The sequence below is a fragment of the Xiphophorus couchianus genome, chromosome 15, assembly GCF_001444195.1.
Source record: "Xiphophorus couchianus chromosome 15, X_couchianus-1.0, whole genome shotgun sequence".
NCBI classification, from domain to species: domain Eukaryota; kingdom Metazoa; phylum Chordata; class Actinopteri; order Cyprinodontiformes; family Poeciliidae; genus Xiphophorus; species Xiphophorus couchianus.
Window position 1 is genome coordinate 5,814,229 of NC_040242.1, and position 17,964 is coordinate 5,832,192.

Sequence of the window (17,964 nt, forward strand, 5' to 3'; positions counted from 1 at the left end):
ACTTTACTTTCTCTGGAGAAATGAAAACTAAACTGAAGTGTCCGCTCCCATCTGCCATCAAACTCTGAGTCAATGCAATACCATCACTCTGTGTTTTTGTCCCTGACACTTTACGTCAGCACAGCGGGAAACACTGGAGCTGTTTACACCAGGAGCTGCTCCACAGCATCTGGGTTACCTGTTGTCTAGCAACCACTCTGTTTAAATCAGGCCCAGCTTCCAGTTATTCAGAGTAATAGCTACTTAAAAAAAAGAGAGAAAAGGGAAGTGGTCATGAGCGTGTGTTGCATCTGTTCCTGAGTGACGGCTGAAAATAGATTTCCCTGATAACATTAGGATTTATCTACTTCAAAATGAGCTCTGACAAGAGGAGATATAATAAACACTCATCTTTGTTATGCATTCATATGAAACAATCAAATGTAATCCAGTGTAACAATATTTCCAACTAACTGACAAATCCTGGCAGTAGAAGCTGAGAAGTAGAAAGCAGAAATGGTTTTGAAAAACGTAGCTGTGTGTTCATTTATTGTGTTAAACGAGAACGTTTCTACTTTAAGTTGACAAACGCTCCAGCAAAAAGAAGAAAAATTACCAGACAGTGACAGTATAGTCTAAATGGACATAATGCATCAGCGTTAAAACTTATTAGTAGAAAGTGGTACATTTTTTAAAAAAGTTTCTCTCCCTGTCACTTATTTTATAGTTTAATAACACCACCGAATTGATTTCTTTGCACCGACAGCAACCACAATACAAACACAATCTTACTTGACGACGACTTTCCATAGAAACAAATACATGGAAGGGAAAAACAGTCACGACCTGAATAACTACAACAATTCCTACTTTGGTTACAAAAACCTAATGCTGATCACAAAATACAGATTTGTGCTTCTGTTACTCAATAATTCTTCATGTGCTTTTTCTTATGCGGCCTGCAAAGAAGATTAAACTGTACTTACACAGTCTGGATTGCAGCCCATATAATTTCCTGCGCTCTAAGAGTCTGTAGCAAACCTCTTTGCTGATTTCCTCTAGAGTTTCTTTGCATAGTAGATTAGGAGACACTCTTCCAGGCCAAAAGGAGAAGATGCTTTTAAATGATGAAATTAAGGGAAAAGTCAGCATTCACATTGGATTTCTGCTTTTCACAGGCAGTAAGCTCTAAACTCTTAACCAAAAGCTATTGCTTCCCTGCAGAGTCTGGCAGAACAGAAATGCTTACAGAAATGTCCCCCCTTATGTGCAACTTGTTTGCACAATTTCTTGTGTTTTGTGCAAGAGGAAGCCAACCAACTTAAATTAATTCAGCCTAGAAAACTTGTCCATGGTTTAAGACAAACAACAATGACAGAAACATCAAGCCCCAATGTTCTTGTTGAAAATCATCAGGACTGTCCCCATAAAATATTTCCTTCCTACAAAATATGGAATAAATGCAATCATTTTCTTTGCCGTTAAGAAACAAAAACATATTTGTGTTCTTTTAGCACTTTATGACTGCACAACTAAAAGGTTGTCATGTTTGAATAAGCCATCTGTGAAATCAGGTGGCAAATTTTAGGTCAAACCCAGAATAAAATTCTGGGAGAAATCAATGACACTGGTTTTTATGTCACTGTAAACCAACAACCTGCTTTCTAGGTATTTTATTATTGCAATGCTAAAAGTGCCAAATAAATATCAGAATTTCATATTTTTGTGCTTAAAACATATAGCTGTCAATATTCTTTTAAGCAAGGCGTGACACATTTTTCCTGATACCACTGGAGGTGGTATGAATCAGACGTTCAGGTTCTTTGTGGACATAGCAAAGCATTGTGGGTATCCTCAACAGAGGATACTGATCTGCAAATATTTGAGGTGCAGCCCAGCTCTGTTTGCCTCAGACAAAGGTTAAGGTTGAAGTGGCTACTATTGAATTATGCATCACGAAGAAGACAGAGCTAGAAGAGTCAGTTGGAGCTTTTGATGCTTGTGTGTCTCTGCTTGCTTAATTTTTTTTAGAAGAGGATTGTTGCAAACCTAAAAGAAGTCAGTAGAACACATTCAGGGCATTTAAATCATTCTTGTTTCTATACATCTTACTTTTTACCCAATAAAAACGGAATCGGTTTGAGTCATTCAAAACCTGTATTTGGATAATCCACATCTGCACTTTTCAGCATATAAAACTCACATACAGTAAAAGAATGAACAATAATAATGTGTAAAATATTAGTAGAGACAGAGAACCTGCAGAAAACAAAGAGTAGAAATCAGATTGCAGATTTCAAATATTTCAGCGAAAACTGAAAAGACAAATTGTTACAAATGGTTTGAGATGTGTTCAGAAATAGAGAACAATCTCATCAAACTGTGAAACCAGGAGAGTTTTCTACAAGACTTAAGAGTCTTTATTGCAATAGCTTGTGGAAATATATGCAAAATTTTTACATATCCGTCATTATGATTCGATTTCTTGTTTTTAATCACAGACAGCCTAAGCAGTAGCTTGCAAACTTGCTCACACCCCTTGAACTTTTGCACATTTTTTCCTGTTACAACCACAATCTTCAAAGGACTATATTGTTTTTTTTTATGTGAAAGACCAACACAAAGTAACTCATGACATAAGAAAATGATGAATGGCTTTAAATAAAATCCCATCAGGGGTCTTTGAACATCTCAGATGTTCCACTCAGTCATCCAAAAATGGAAACAGTATGGCACAATAAACATACCAAGACACAACTTTCCACATGATACAGCTCTGCCTTCCAGCAGGGAGAGGCTTAATGTGTTAGAATGGCATAGTCAAAGTCATAGCCCAAATCCAACTTGGAATTTGTGGCAAAACTTCAAAACTGCTGTTCACCTTCAGTCTCTACCCAATCTGACAGCATGAATTATCTTGCAAAGAAAATGAGACCTGATGTATCATCAAAAGTCTTTCAGATGCAAGTTGTTTCTTTAAAGGTGACCTATTATACTTCCTTGATCATGTCAGAATAGGTTTATGGGATATAAAAAACGTGTGATATGTGAAAATGGCTGCAAACAGTTGCACAATTGTACAACCGTACATCTTTGAAAAGCATAAGTAGAGCCTCCTGCACAACCAGCAATAATGTAGCCAGTGGTTGATGGATGGTAAGTCAAGAACCAAACACTTGTCTTTTCCAGCAGCCATTGCACAGAGTACTGCTGACCAAATCTGCTGGAGATCCGCTTGGGTTCCCAGGTGACGGACTAACTTCACTAGGGTTGTGAAGTAACGGGGCAGTGTCTGCTGATTTGTCATGCTACTTTCAGAAGGTTACTTTCCAGACACCAAAAATGGTTTACTTATTGCCAAACACCAGAAGCAATAAAAACTCAAATCAAAGAACAAAAATGTGCAAAATGTGAATTTTGCATAGTAGGATGGCCTAAGATTACGGAAAATCATGCAGCATTTTTATTCCACTTAATTAAGTACTTACTTAGTGTTGGTCCATCAGATACATTAAAAAAGTCAAATAAAGTCAAGTTTATGAATGTAATGTAAAAAATCTTTCAAAAGCTCAAGTGCTATGAGTATTTCTGCAAAGGCATCTGTCGTCTCAAACATTTTATTATGTTCTATAATTATAAACCAGGATTAGTCAAAGCTGTGGTAAAATTGTCAACTTGACTAAAACATTACAAATAAGTCATATCAAACCGTTTTTCCTCCACAGTGCCTCTGGTTTAGTAAACTGGAAAGTCTGAGTTCGAGTAAAGAAAGGACAAATCTTGTCAAAAATTAGAGTTCGAGCCAACCATATGAAGCCATTGTTGTTAAATGCCTGCACTGAGTTGTATCCAGTGGTGCAGACTCAGTTCACGGATCCACGACAGGAATCGTGCTGACCTTGTTGTTCCTGCTGATCCGCCGCTCGGGCCGCTGCCTGGGCAGTTTGGTCTGGATCAGCTCCTCTGGCGTGTTACCCAGCGGAGGCAGCAGCCTCTTCTTGCTGTTTCTGGTCTCAGGAAGCCACTGAGGTGGCAGCTCAAAAGGTCCAAAACCGAACTGTGGAGAGTCCTCCGCTTCTGTGGGAGTAGCGGGCGCCACCTGCGACGAGGAAGTGTATGCGCATGCGTGAACGGGAGAGGCCCGAGCCACTTTAGCTGAAGCAGGGGCTTCTTTAGTGATGATCACCCCTCCAACAGGATCCTTTGGTATGTTCACTTCACCCTTTAAGCTTCCCAGCCTTGACCCATCCTTCTGGTTTTCCTTGCGCTCCGAGTTGCCTCCTGATGCTTCAGAAGGAATCTCATTCTTCACATCCTCTTCCTCTTCCTCCTCTCCATAAGGTCTAAAGATTTGCTGTTGGCCAATGTTAAACATCTCCAAAAGCTGGCTCCCAGAGCGACCAGCTGTATCAAGGCCCACTGGCTCCCCAACTGGCCCCTCGCCCGCAATAGACGCCAATCTGCCAGTGGTGACCGCGTTTCGGCGGCTGTAACGCCTGTGAATCCTGAACAGCAGATCCATGCAGCTGTGACGGGCCGAGCGGTTAACCGTCAGGAGCAGGATTGGGTTGGTAAGAAGCGAAACCTTGGGCAGCCAAAGGGCTGTCAGATAAAGTGAGACGGGTAACTCTTCAGTGTCTGCAAAGACAGTACGGTAAACCACCAAGGCTCCGTAAGGAGCGCTGCAGGCTGAGAAAGCCAGCACGGCGGCCAGCAGGGTGGCGTGAAGCTCTGCCTCTCTCTGCGACACGTACGGGATGGAGATGCTGTTCTGTGGGGTCCGAAGCGCTGCGATGATCACCTTCTTCTTCTGGCTGGCACTGAGCGCTCTGCGGATCAGGAGCATGAACAGGAAGACCAGGGCCAGGGGGAAGATCACCGTGGTGACGTTGTAGATCAACACGAAGACCACGTGACCCAGGGAGCGGGCGTGGTCATCTGAGCAGGAGGAGGTGACGTAGACGTCGGTAACGTTGGTCACGGCAAACACGGGGAGGCTGGCCACGATTGCATGGACCCAGATGTAGATGACCAAGTCTCGAGATCTGGAATTGGAGATTTTCCTCTCTAGCGGGTACAGAACTGAGTAGTACCTGCAGACACAACGACAAAGAGTCAGCTTGCATGCAGTGTCACATAGTGTCAAATTGTGTTTTCATTTTGATAATAAACGTCCTCAAGGGTCAGTTATGCAAGAATGGATTGATGAAACTGCTAAAAATATTAATAAATAGTGTCTCTGCATTCAATAAGTACTTCCTAAAGTTAAATATCAAACATCTTTTCGAACCAAAATTTTATGTTTGTTTTGTATTTCTTTGTAATCAAAATCACAGATTTTGTCGTGCTAATTTAAAAATATTTTTCAAAGAATTTTGAAATACTTGCACTTATGTCTGATGTCAAATATGTTTTTTTGTCATTGACCATGTTGATCACGGACTAAATCTTGAAAACGCTGTGGCAGAAATGTAGTAGAAGAAAGACATACTGCCACCTGCAGGTGGGTGTTAGTAGTCTCAAATGGGTTTGATCATTTTAGCAGAAAATGTGCAATAAAGTCACAATTATGTATTGGCGTTGATTTTGCATGAATTTCCACAAAAAACTGATTGTCCATGGAAGTATGCAAATAAAACTGCTTTGATTTGATTGATAAAATAATATTTAAGCACACAATTGTTATCTTGAAGGTTATATTTATGTGTTCTGGAGTCTAGAGGCCCAAGTATAAGCTACATTGGGCCAGATTTGGCCGCCGGGCCTCGAGTTTGACACATATGATCTAAGAGAAATTGTGATTTGTCTCTTCATGTCCCAAAGGTGTAGCCAATTTTTTAAAAACTGAAGGTAGTTTGAGGGTTCTGATGTGGTTTAAACCATTTTCTACTGTGAAAAAAAAGGCCTTTTCATTGAGCCGAGTGTCGTCTGACTGCAGTCACGCCTAAAACGGCTTATGAAAATCTCTCTTAAGAGGATTTATGTGGAAATACAGATAAGCAGAGTGGAATTTCAAAGAGTGAATCTATTTAAAAAATATCCACATCAATAACAGAAACAACATGCATCCTGTTGATGTGAAGTTAGGCAAGCACAGCGGAAATTCACACAATCTCCTACTGATATATGAGCTTCAAGTGGTTTTACAGGAAAGACAGAACAGCTCCAACATGAATGAATCCATTATATTTGCTGCAAATATTTAGAAAAATGGCTAAGAGGTGAATTTCTCTGCAAAATATTTATGTTGTTGCTCTATTAGAGGGAGTTGATTTGCCACAGCTAATTTGCAAGGGGATGGCCAATAGGAATATCTGAAGGATTTAAGCTGTATTTTTCTAATTTCATGCAAAAAGTGCTTGAGTTTGCAGTTTTCTTAAAGGTACTTGTATCTGTAATTCAACTTTTATTGTTTCCTGCATGATTGGTGGCTTGGCCAGGCCTTTTCTTCTGTCGTCCCACAACCAATAATATTCACAAGCAGAAAAAAACCCATGAAGATTTTATTCGGTATTTTCCTGCATCGATGTGTAAACGAGCCAGTAACTGTGCAGCAGTCTCAACTTGTCTGTATATCTGTAGCCTTGATTACCCTTCGAAAGAATAAATAATCAAGTATTTGATATTTTTCTGACTGCGGTTGCTATGGAGCCAACACAATCTTTAAAGCAGTAAAATCCAGGTTGAGACGATGGTGCAACAATATAGCAGCTGACTGCAACCCCAATGCAGAAAGTAAGCCAACACTAATTCAGTTCAACAGAGAACTTAGGATGTAAAAAAAGAGTAAATTATTATCTTTTGTCAAGCAGGGATTCTTTATAACCTGTTTTTCTGAATAAAGAAAAAGATTTAAATGCAATTTTATTTGGTTCCTCAGCAGTTAGTGTGGAAATCCTCTTTCTCGCTTCTCTGTCACACACTTTCAGTGATAGGTTAGGAAAATTAGTAACTCTTGAAAGGTTTGACACATTTACATAAAAATAGAATAGTATGGGTTAATACATGCCTGTAATGTGTCACATTTATTGTTGTGATTATTAAAGGCTTTATCTCCCCACTATGCACCTATTTTTAGTGCTTTGTGTGTTTCTGAAAATCGTGACAGTCTTTCATGGTGATGCTACTGGAACCATGAAATAATCAAATACACGTATTATTTGAATCAGCTACGCTTGTATTTTAATGATTTAAAGACATTTAATACGTTTAAAATTAACATTATTTTATTGCATTCACATTTAATTGAACGTTAAATTCAGTAACTTCAATTCAATAAATTGTTACACAGTGTTTTTTCACTGGTTTTCACAATAGATTAAAAAAATCATTTATATACAAGAATTCAAAACACTTGCCTAAGGTTGCCAGCAGGGGGCAACGTAGTGGGACGAAGACAGCAAAATACATTTCTGTGATTAAAGGAGGAGAACTATAGCCAGGATACTGCAAGGATTTTTTTTTTGGACAAACTGTGTGCAAGTTTGTTTTAACTGATTATTTTTTTTCATAGGTGCATGCTAATGTAAGGTAAGCATCTTAGCGACGTTTCCCACAGTTGGTATTTATAGCAAGCTCCTTAACGTTTTCCTTTATTACTATAATGTAACATGAATGGGCTGAAAATGATTATTGTCATTTGTTAATTTATTATAATAAGGCTTTAAAAAGCTGTTAACAACAGCAGAAAAGAGCGCAGAACAGTTTTTGCTGCTAATGAAGCTCTTTGTCTCTCCCTTTTGTCTGTTCCTACTTAATTTTTGATCCTGGGATACCAGGACGTTTTGTTTATGCCTGCAGGTAATATGCTCACAGCATGTTTATCTGCTTAACACAGATTTGTGGCACATCCTTGATCTAAAATCGCAGTCGACACCAGAAGAACATTTTGGAAGTGTTCCCACAAAACTCAGCAGCACATTTTAGCATATTTCCACTGAAACAAACAAAATACATGTCTTTGTGAATACTAAAAATAAAAAAGGTCCATTACAGGCTAAATTCTGTCCTTCCACATCACTTTCCAAATATTACAGGAGTGAGTGTTTTTACAACCCAGATCAATATGCAAATAAAAAAGATATGTTGGCCACTTATCAAAATTTTAGACGTGTATTTAATTTTATTTTCATTACGGCTCAACCCTTAAGTGAAAACATGACACCGATGCGCCTTCATGAATCAATTTGTATCAAGAAAATACTTCTTTATCTTTGCTTTTTGCACTGTCCCTCTTCTGGTCTGACCAACTGTTTACTGCACCATTATTTATTTAGCTGAACAAAGTGGATGCTCGAGTAACCAATTCTGACAACAATAAAGGACAAATGCGATTCCATTTTCCAGATGAGATAGAACACAGTTACATTTTAAAGACGGTGTGTGTGACTTTATGTGGGCAGCAGCTGCTATCTTTGGTTCCAGCACTTAAAGCTGCAGGGAAGCTGGGACACATGCAGAATCAATCCCAGGATGCAGAGAGAGACTTAAAGGACTATTCTGACAACCTGAAAAACAATTTTAGCTCTTATTTGAGACTCCATTATAATATGCAGCTAACCTTCTGCAATTGTACAAAAAAATATTCACTTTGGGAATGTTAGCCTCATGTGTGGACAAAGTGAAGAGCTCAAATCAAATTTGGTGAAGTAAGCAGGGGGTGCCCTTCATTATTTTTCAACTATGCGTTGACATTTAGGTTGTTATGGCTGGAAACTCCAGGAAGAAGCTTTTATTTTAAGAACAAACACAATTTACTGCAAGTAGAAATGCTGTAAAGACACATTTGCCCCCATACAGATTTTGCCTTTTTTTTTTAACATTTTTGTCACATTTAATTATTTTAGATCACGTGTCAAACTCAAGGCCCGTGGGGCAAATCCAGCCCGCCGTAGCTTTTTATGTGGCCCTATAGATTCTAGACTAAACACTAAGTGTGATTAAATATTATATTATTAATCAATTCGATGCAGTTTCTATTTGTTTACTGCCAAATTATATCAATCAGTCCATCCAGGTTCTTGAGAATTATTGTGAAAATTCACACAAAATAAACAAATCGAAGCACGTTTTTGCGCTAATAAATAATTGGGAGTTTTTTCTCAAAAATAGTCAAAAACTTACTTGTACTAAACAGCTGCCTCAACTTTAATTGGTGTAAGATTATAGTCCATGAGCTATACAGTGAGTAATAGTCACATTTACCATCATAAATAAGCCAAATCAGAACCACAAACACTTTGACTGAATTTGACACAAAATCAACAAATTGCGAATATTTTGCTGATTTTTCTTAAAAATGGCCAAAAACTTTCTTAATTGTATTTAACAGCTGCATTTACCATCATAAAGAAGCTCAAGTATCGCAAATACTTTGATTTGTATTGCAAAAAGTCACAAAAAGAATTACGAAATCCAAGAGGGACTGAGAAGATGTCCAATAATATTATTCAATTTTAAGAATTTATTGATATTTTAACAGCTTTTGAACAGGTTTTATTAATACATTCTGGCACAAGCGGCCCTTTAAGAACGTTCATGATCTTGATTTCGGCCAAAACGAAATGAGTTTGACAGCTTTTGTTTAGATCATCAAAAAAAAGTTCCGAATTATGACTTAATTTATTAAAACTTCAGAAACAAGTTTTAAAAAGGCAAATGTAAAACTACTTAACTTTTTCATAGATTATTTGTCAGGACATAGTGACACAGTTTTAACAAATATGTAAAAACAAAAATAATATTTTTTTTTTTTTTAAAGTTACCTACAGCAACCTCAAGGGAAAAAAAAGCTATCCAAAACTGTGATTTATTACATTCTGTAGAAATCTGAGTGAAATATCTCAATAACCAAATGTTGCTACTTTTGGGTTGCTAGGCGATGAGCTGGGCTTGGCTGGGGTTGCTAGGTAACGGCAAACTGTAGACAACAAAAACATGAACTTATTGCCAAAAAACAATTTTTAAAAAAGCAGTTGAAACTCAAATGGAAGAATAAAATGTACTTTAGGTTCACTTTAAATTTTTTTTTTTTTTTTAATCAAAATGACAGAGTATCTCAGGAAGCAACATACCATGCTGCAACTTAAAGAAATGCAGAAATTAATAAAGAAAGTAATTATCTGTTCATTTATGACATTTCTTAGGTTTTAGGACCATTTTTAATGTGAATTAAAACCATTCTGCAAAATTCCGCCACAGCAAGACTCATTGCAGGTTATCAGAAATGTCTGATCGGAGTTGTTGCTGCAGATGTTAGTAAAACCAGTTAGGTTTAGGGTGCAGATTGGCTTGGGAAGCCATTTTTCTTTCACTCTGAATCAAGTTAAGATTTGCTCAATGGCAAATCTTACATTCACAGCACTGTGTAATGCCTTCCTGCTCTTATCCAACTACTTAAAATGCAAAAACTAAAAAGAAACGAATAATTTTGTGTACCTGTCGAGTGCGATGGCGCTGAAGCTGAGCACGGTGACGGAGCAGAACAGTTTATGCAGGAATTTGACGACCTTGCAGAGCAGCAGCGTGTGAAGCCACAGGCAGCAGCGGGGACTGGCCCCCAGCGCCACGTCGAAGGGGACGCACACGAGTCCGGCGCAGATACCGGAGCACGCCAGGTTCTTGATGAATCGTTTGGTAACTGATTTAAAGACAGTCGTGCAGCAGGTGCACCACAGCACGGTCGCATTACCTGCGGAAAGGAGAAAGGGGTTGAGGGCAAAGACCAGACTTCCTGTTTGCCTGAAGTGATTTATTAAGCTGAATCAGTGTTAAACGAAGCGTTTGATGTGAATATTTTGCTGTTTAGCAGATTGCAAAAGTCTGTTTACAACGGGTTCTTAGACTTTTTTGCTGGGTGTCAGACTTGACCCGGATGACGCGCGAAATTCAAATGGGGTCTGAATTTCACGCTAATATCCTAAATGGGCTGAACAGGCGAGGCATCTCAATATGTAGGACATATTTAGGATATGATCCATATTGTCTCGGTAAAAAGAAACAACTTATTATAATCTTGAGGATTTAACCGGAGTCGAGGCGATCTACATATCTGGTGCTGCAGACCTCATATTGTACAATGAGCCAGAAGAAAGCTTTAAAATTATTTAGTTTCGGGTTGGGAGAACTATTTAGGATCACAAGAAGCATTAAACAGCTGTCGACTTGTTTCTGCTCAGGTGAGTAGTGAGTTGTGCTATTTTAAGTAATTAGTCTATGACAACAATGCTATTGCTAATGCTAACAACAAGCCAACCCATGTTATTTCTATGTGCTTGGATCTACTTGTAAATCATTTATTTCTCTTCTGTAAACCCAAATTCATGGTGGAGTTGTGTGTTAATGTTGAGTCGTTCTGCATTTCTACAGTGTAGGTCATAGGTCAACCATTCGGTTCTACAGAAACCCCACTAAAACATGGTTCGTGGCCAGAGAGAGTGGGGAAATATGTCACAGCTCACTGTGACTTGCATATGACTGCTTTTCTTTCTCAGTAACTGTCCAATAAAATATCTGAAAATACAATTTAAACGATGCGATCGTTACCTGTTAGAAAGTGGAAACTCTGGCATTGTTAGTTTCCACACCGCCTGTTTTTAGCCGCAGATTGTTGACACACTTTTCTCGTCTTTTTCTGGTAAGTTTTTTAAAATTAACTCCTTTGTGACCGACTAGCTTTGGAGAACAAAAATAGCGTCCATCTTTCTCTCTATTAGAGCAGTTGGACCAACCGTACACTACACAGACTTTAGGCATTTTGAAGCTGGATCAACAGAAGTAAACGGGCTGCGTTTACTTCCTGACATCATTTGCATTGCATGACGTCGGTGCTACGTCATCTGAAACCCAGCAATGGAAGTCTTTAGGAAAGCAAAAAAAGGAATTAGCATTCATAATTTCTTAATGAATGAATTAAAACGATTGTCACGTAAAGCATTCACTGTTAATTTCTTTTTGTTTTATATTTTGGCACGGCAATAAAATGTGCCTTTATACTGAGACATTATTCAACATTACTAGTCTGTTAATTTTAACCATGTTCTACATCATAACCTGGCATCAACCAGTTGATATACATGAAGTCATATCCTTGGACAGCAAAGTGCTGTGTGGGATCAGCAACATGTTGTTCTGATGCGTTAACAAGAACATCCCACGGGCTCCAAACAGCTGCAGGTTGCTCACATCAAGGGCTCCCTGAACACCGATGCAACAGTGACTCGCTCACAAAAATGACGTCTTGATGCAGACAGACAGCAATTTAACCTTCATCCTGCTCTCTTATCTGTGCCTTACAATACTCACCTGCTACTTGGCAAATACCGTGACAACAACCAACAGAGATAAAGACCAAACACTAAAACGGACTGTTTTTTTCAACCCGTCAAATGCCAGTCCAGCCGGAGGGAGCAACATCAGCAGAAAGGACAGTTTGTGTTTTCTCTGGGTTTAGAGTTAATAAGCTTCTATGTGTCTAAAGGTAGCAGCACAAGCTATTAAGACCAAATGTGTGACTCATTATCAACACATTTAACAGCTCCTTTTTTATTATTATTGCATCCGAGTGGTGTTTAATGACTCTATTTCCCATGGCAGAAATGTTTTGTGAATGATTAGTAGCAGATGGCTAATACACCTATTTTTTCTCTTAGTTCTGAATGAAGCTGCTGCTTTGTGTGCTGTTCTGGCTGCACTTCACCAGAAAATCGCACCAAAGAAAGATACACATGCAAGATGTTAAAAAGAGACTTCTTGTTTCTACACAAACTTTATTGTTTAACATTTTGTTGAGAAGGCTGAAACAGCATAAATTATCACTGAAAGCATTTGGCACGATAATAATAATAATAAGTAATAATAATGATGATGATGAATTTAATTTGTAATGCACTTTTCATTAACAAAAATCTCAGAATAACAATCAAAGCACTTGAAACTTTATTAAAAGTGAATAAAATCAATGATAATCAAGTAATGTTAGAAACTGTTATAACATTACTCGACTTTTTTGTTGTGATGCTTATAGGATTATTTTGCAATGATGCTATAAGTTTACTTTTAACAACTTTTTTCATTAACTCTCAGAATTAAAAAAAAGTGATACAATTAGACCATCAGATTACAAATAAAATGGTTGGATGATGGTATTAATTTCACTAACTATTTTTGTTTTATTCTTTAAAATACAACAGCTTGTACAAAACGTTAGATTTTTGCATCATTTTTGGACAAATAAAGCCAGATGACCCGTTTAAGTGAATACATTTTTATTCTAATTTCTGACTTGAATAATTGTTTGGATGACTGCTTTTTACTGAATTGTAAAAACTGGACTAATTGGAGTGTTCTACTACATAAATATGATTGAACTAGACCAATGTAACCCCATTGTAGGTTTGGTTGTATATGTAGGGTTGTCATTTTTACTCTTTCCACTGATATTTCAGTAATATTTTGCACCTTCTACCAAAGCTTGAGATTTTAACCAGTCTTAGGAAAACAGAACTTATTGTAAACAGTCAGATTAACAAAAACAATTTTTAGAATATATCCTGATTAAAGAATAGCCATTGCTGAATTTATTGGTGTAATACTAAAAGCAGACAGTACAAAATTAAGCTTCATCTTCAGTGTGATGGTGAGAGCATTTCAAGCCGTAACTGCTCCTATTTTCCCGGCTGTTTATTGCTTTCATTTTGTTTTCCATTTATGAATGAGACCCTATGCAGAGCAGTGAGCTACAATAAACATTATTCTATGTTATTGTCAGACTTTAAAGCACACAAGAGCTTCCCTCCTGCAAACAATATTAATGCTTAACTAGTGTGCACCAATCACCTCAAGCCATTTGCCTGAAATAGTAGGAACCGGTTATCTTCTAATCTAAACAATAAAAATAAAAGGAAAATTCATTTTTTTTGCAAATAAGTTGATTTTTAATTCTGCATTTAGTGTTTCCTCATAGAGCAGGAGCATCAAACTCATTTTCGTTTTGGGCCAAATCCAAATCATGAATGCTCTTAAAGGGCCGGTTGTGCCAGAATGTATTAATAAAACCTGTTCACAAACTGTTAAAATATCTATGAATCCTTAAAATTAAGTATTATTATTGAACATCTTTTCAGTTCCTCTAGGATTTCATGATTCTTTTTGTGGTTCATTTGCAATAAAAGTCAAAGTGTGGCACAGCGTACAATTTTCTATTTTTTCTGTTTGTGAAAACACAAAACTAATAAAAATGTTTTTAAAAAAAAAGTCAAAGTGTTTGTGGTTCTAATTTGACTTATTTATGACGGTAAATGTGACTTTTTATTACTCACTGTAAAGATCATGGACTATATTCTGACCTCAGTTAAAGCTGAGGCAGCTGTTTAATACAAGTAAAAACATTTTTAACAATTTTTGAGAAAAATCTGCAATTATCTCCCAATTATGTATTGGTGCAAAAAACAAAGTGCAGAGATTTGTTGATTTTACACGACTTTCCACAATAATTCTCAAAAAAACTGGAGGGACAGGTTAATATAATTTGGCAGTAAACAGATGAAAACTGCATTGATTTGATTGATAATATAATATTTAAGCTCACTTAGTGTTTAGTCTAGAATCTAGAGGGCCACATAGAAAGCTACGGCGGGCCGGATTTGGCCCACGGGCCTTGAGTTTGACACACGTGTCAGAGGATCGCCTAAAAGAAGAAGCAACCGAAAAAGATTCAACTCACTCAATCATTATATGAATTACATATTAAGGAGAATCTGCTTATGATGTCTGCAAGTTCAGAAATATATGTAAAAAAGTGAGACAACAACAAGCTAAATAAAGATTTTAGACTTCAGATGACATTTTTGTCTGTAAATTGTTAATATAAACACTGGAAGTTCAGCTGTTTATTTGCAATGTTTTCAGGAAAGGAAGAGTCCACTTGTTCTTGATCAACATCTGAATTCAGATGATCTTTCACAAGTGTCCAAGTGAATCTGGTCCATTTAAAGTGGGCGAAAGCGACCTGATGTGGAACGGGAACAGCTGATTTTAGCCGCTCGTATCTGGGAGCTCATTCTTTCAGGCATTATTCGTATCTCATATCTGCAGGTGAGGACTGGAATGCAGGTGAGTCAGTAAATCAGGAAATGTGCCTTTTTCTACTTTGATGGATCAGAGCAGAAACCACATTGCTTCAAACAATGCATCAAAAACAAGAAGTCAAAATGAGCACTAGAAAATAAAATCTCAGATTCTCTTATCCTGGCCGCTTCACCGACTGCACATTTCTTCAATGCGTGCTGAAGGTCATAGCAGTGAGAGGACAATACAACCTCAGAGACCCTGAGATTCCCAAAGCAGACACTCTGCTCTCCATTAAGAGGATCAGAAAAAGGGGAAATCCCGACCGAGCCGAACATGTCCCCATTTTTGCAACGCACCGGTTAAACATCTGCAAAACTTTGATTCAGATGTGTCATCACATGAGCTGGAATATTTTAAATAAAAATCGTGGGATGTAATATCTGTAACTGGTGAGAAGGATAGCACACTTTAAAGGTGAGCAACAGGACTATTTCTCTGACAGGCTTTAATAAACGAAGGCCATTACCACAGTGAGACTGAATTTAAAACACAAAATGTTTTCTCACCTCTATGTACTGTGTAATACAGTGTTGCATTCAAATAACATACGTTTGTCTTGAGAATTTACTTGAAGAGCAGTAATAAAAGGCCCAAACTAAAGAAGGTTTCTACAGAAAATATTAGATTCGTCATTTAAATGCCGGCAGCTCTGAAAACAAGATCCATATTCATGAGGAAAATGTGAGGAAGCTGCAGAGAAGATTATATTTAAAAATATGCATGGCTAGTCATACAAAATATATATATATAATGCTTAAAATATGCAAAGATTGGGGAAGTTATTAACTTCATTTAGTGGAAACTGGAAATGCATGAGGAATATTCCCATTTTGGACCTGATAGAGTATTCCAGTCCTGGATTATTAATTCACACATCGCTACAAAGCCTTCCTGTTTCCTTCAGCTCTTTAATGAAGTCAGTGGTCTGTCAAACATACTGTTGCCATTTTATCTGATGCTCAATATGCATGTGTCTCTTACTGAAGACGACCTTGTCTGTACAAGTTTATGGTGGAAATAAATCATTTTTATTCATGTAGCTCCCACATTACTACAACAATGGTTGTGCAAAACATTTCCTCTGTCATGTCAAGGAAAAGCTTATTCTTCTTTTCAATTAAAAGCATATTTGACTTATTGGTGTGTTTGCAACCCAACAGCTATTCATTTGTCTTTGGCCTTGATGTGGTTTTGAGCCAAAGCCATGTCATTTCATTCCGTTTTGCAACATTTTTTTTAAGTCAATGGAACCAGCGTTCATCACAATAAATGGGAACTTTGTGGCCTCTCCAAAACATCCAGCCTCTGACGAATCTCGTGACACACAAGCAATCTGGTGCAAGTGTGTTTTCGGCTCCAGAGAATCAGGATGTCACGACCACATCCGTGACAAATGACACATTAATTTGCAGCTTTCATGTTGGCCAGAACGTTTGTGCTTCTGGCTGCTCGTATAACAGCGTGTACGTCAAAGCCAGAAGCATAAACGATAGAGATGGAGTGATAGAGGCCCCTAAAGGCAGGGCAAGTTGGTCTGAACGGCGCTATTGAGACTCAGGGTAATGTAATAGAAAGAAGCTTAAGAAAGAGGCGTTAAAATGACCAAATTTGAGAAAAATGTTCACTTCTCATCATTTGTGGATGGTTGAATATGCAATAAGTGGACGTACCGAGCAGCGACCCGATCAGGATGAGAACCTGGACGGTGGTGGTGAAGTCCCGGTAGGCTTGCTCTCGGACCAGGCGCTCCTGCTGCTCCTGCAGCCCGGTTCCCTCTGCAGGCGGACTGCTGCTGCTGCTGCTGCTGCTGTCCCACCGGCCCGATGCGTTCAGGAGATCCAGCCACAGGCGGGCGGCTGTGAAATTCACCGCACCGTCCCCCACCGTAGCTGCCCGGCTCCAGCCATCCATCTCGACCACGCACAGATCCTAGATGATTATTTTTGGAAGATGCTGGCCACTGGAACTACAAAAGCATGTTCAGATCGCGGAAATTACGGTGAAAAAAAAAAAACCTAACTGCAGAACCGAGAGCTAGGAAAATACGTGCAGCCAATAATTTCTCAGCAAATATGTTGATAAAACGTGGGCAAAAATAAATAAATAAAAAAGAATCAGTCATCACAGCGCAAGGTGAACCTCAGCTTGCAGCTTCCGACCCACATTTCCCCCATTAGGGATGCATAGCAGAAAATGCAGGTCAATGAAAGCCATGCACGATGGTGCTCCCTGACATCCAGAGCACCTAAAACAACACCGGGCTGCGAAATGTCCACGATCCACAGGGGGACGCAGCGTGCGCCACCAAAAACACAAACCCCTCTCCTCTTCCCGGCAAAAACATCGTGGCTGCAGGCTGGTAGCTGCTGTAGAGGCTGTTTTCTTTACAGACTGGATGGCGAGGAGAGACTGCGACCGAATCCGAATCACCGAATCAGCGTGAGGCGAAAGAATGGAGAGAAGAGGAGAGGAGAGCCCCTCCTTCTGCTGTTGCGCCGAGAAACTCCACAGAATCTTATGAATGGCACGCAGCATGACCAAACTGCATTCCAATTAAATCATTAGGATGAGTGGACTGTTAAACACTCCCCACAAGATTAATCCACCGGGGTTTTAAAGCAGCAAGCCAGACTTTTTCTGTAAAATCATCAAACTCACCTTTAGTGGCGGTTCATGTCCTGGATGAGCCACAGAACTCCGAATGTGACAAGATGGTTCATTGTTATCCATAGAACACCTGTGTCAAACTCAAGCGCCCGGGGCCAAATCCGTAGCACATAAGTGAGCTTAAATATTATGTTATCAATCAAATCAATGCAGTTTTTTATCTGTTTACTGCCAAATTATATCAATCAG

General features: G+C 38.5%; 1 protein-coding gene across 1 annotated transcript; it reads right to left on the reverse strand.

Moving 5' to 3' along the window:
* Positions 1 to 732: 732 nt before the first annotated feature.
* gpr176 (G protein-coupled receptor 176) lies at positions 733 to 17,711 on the reverse strand. Its single transcript, XM_028041025.1, has 3 exons — positions 16,779 to 17,711; positions 10,417 to 10,669; positions 733 to 5,072 (listed from the first exon to the last, which is right to left on the reverse strand). Exons 1-3 carry the CDS (start codon positions 17,017 to 17,019, stop codon positions 3,848 to 3,850), a joined length of 1,719 nt encoding a protein of 572 aa, XP_027896826.1. The 5' UTR covers positions 17,020 to 17,711; the 3' UTR covers positions 733 to 3,847.
* Positions 17,712 to 17,964: the final 253 nt, after the last annotated feature.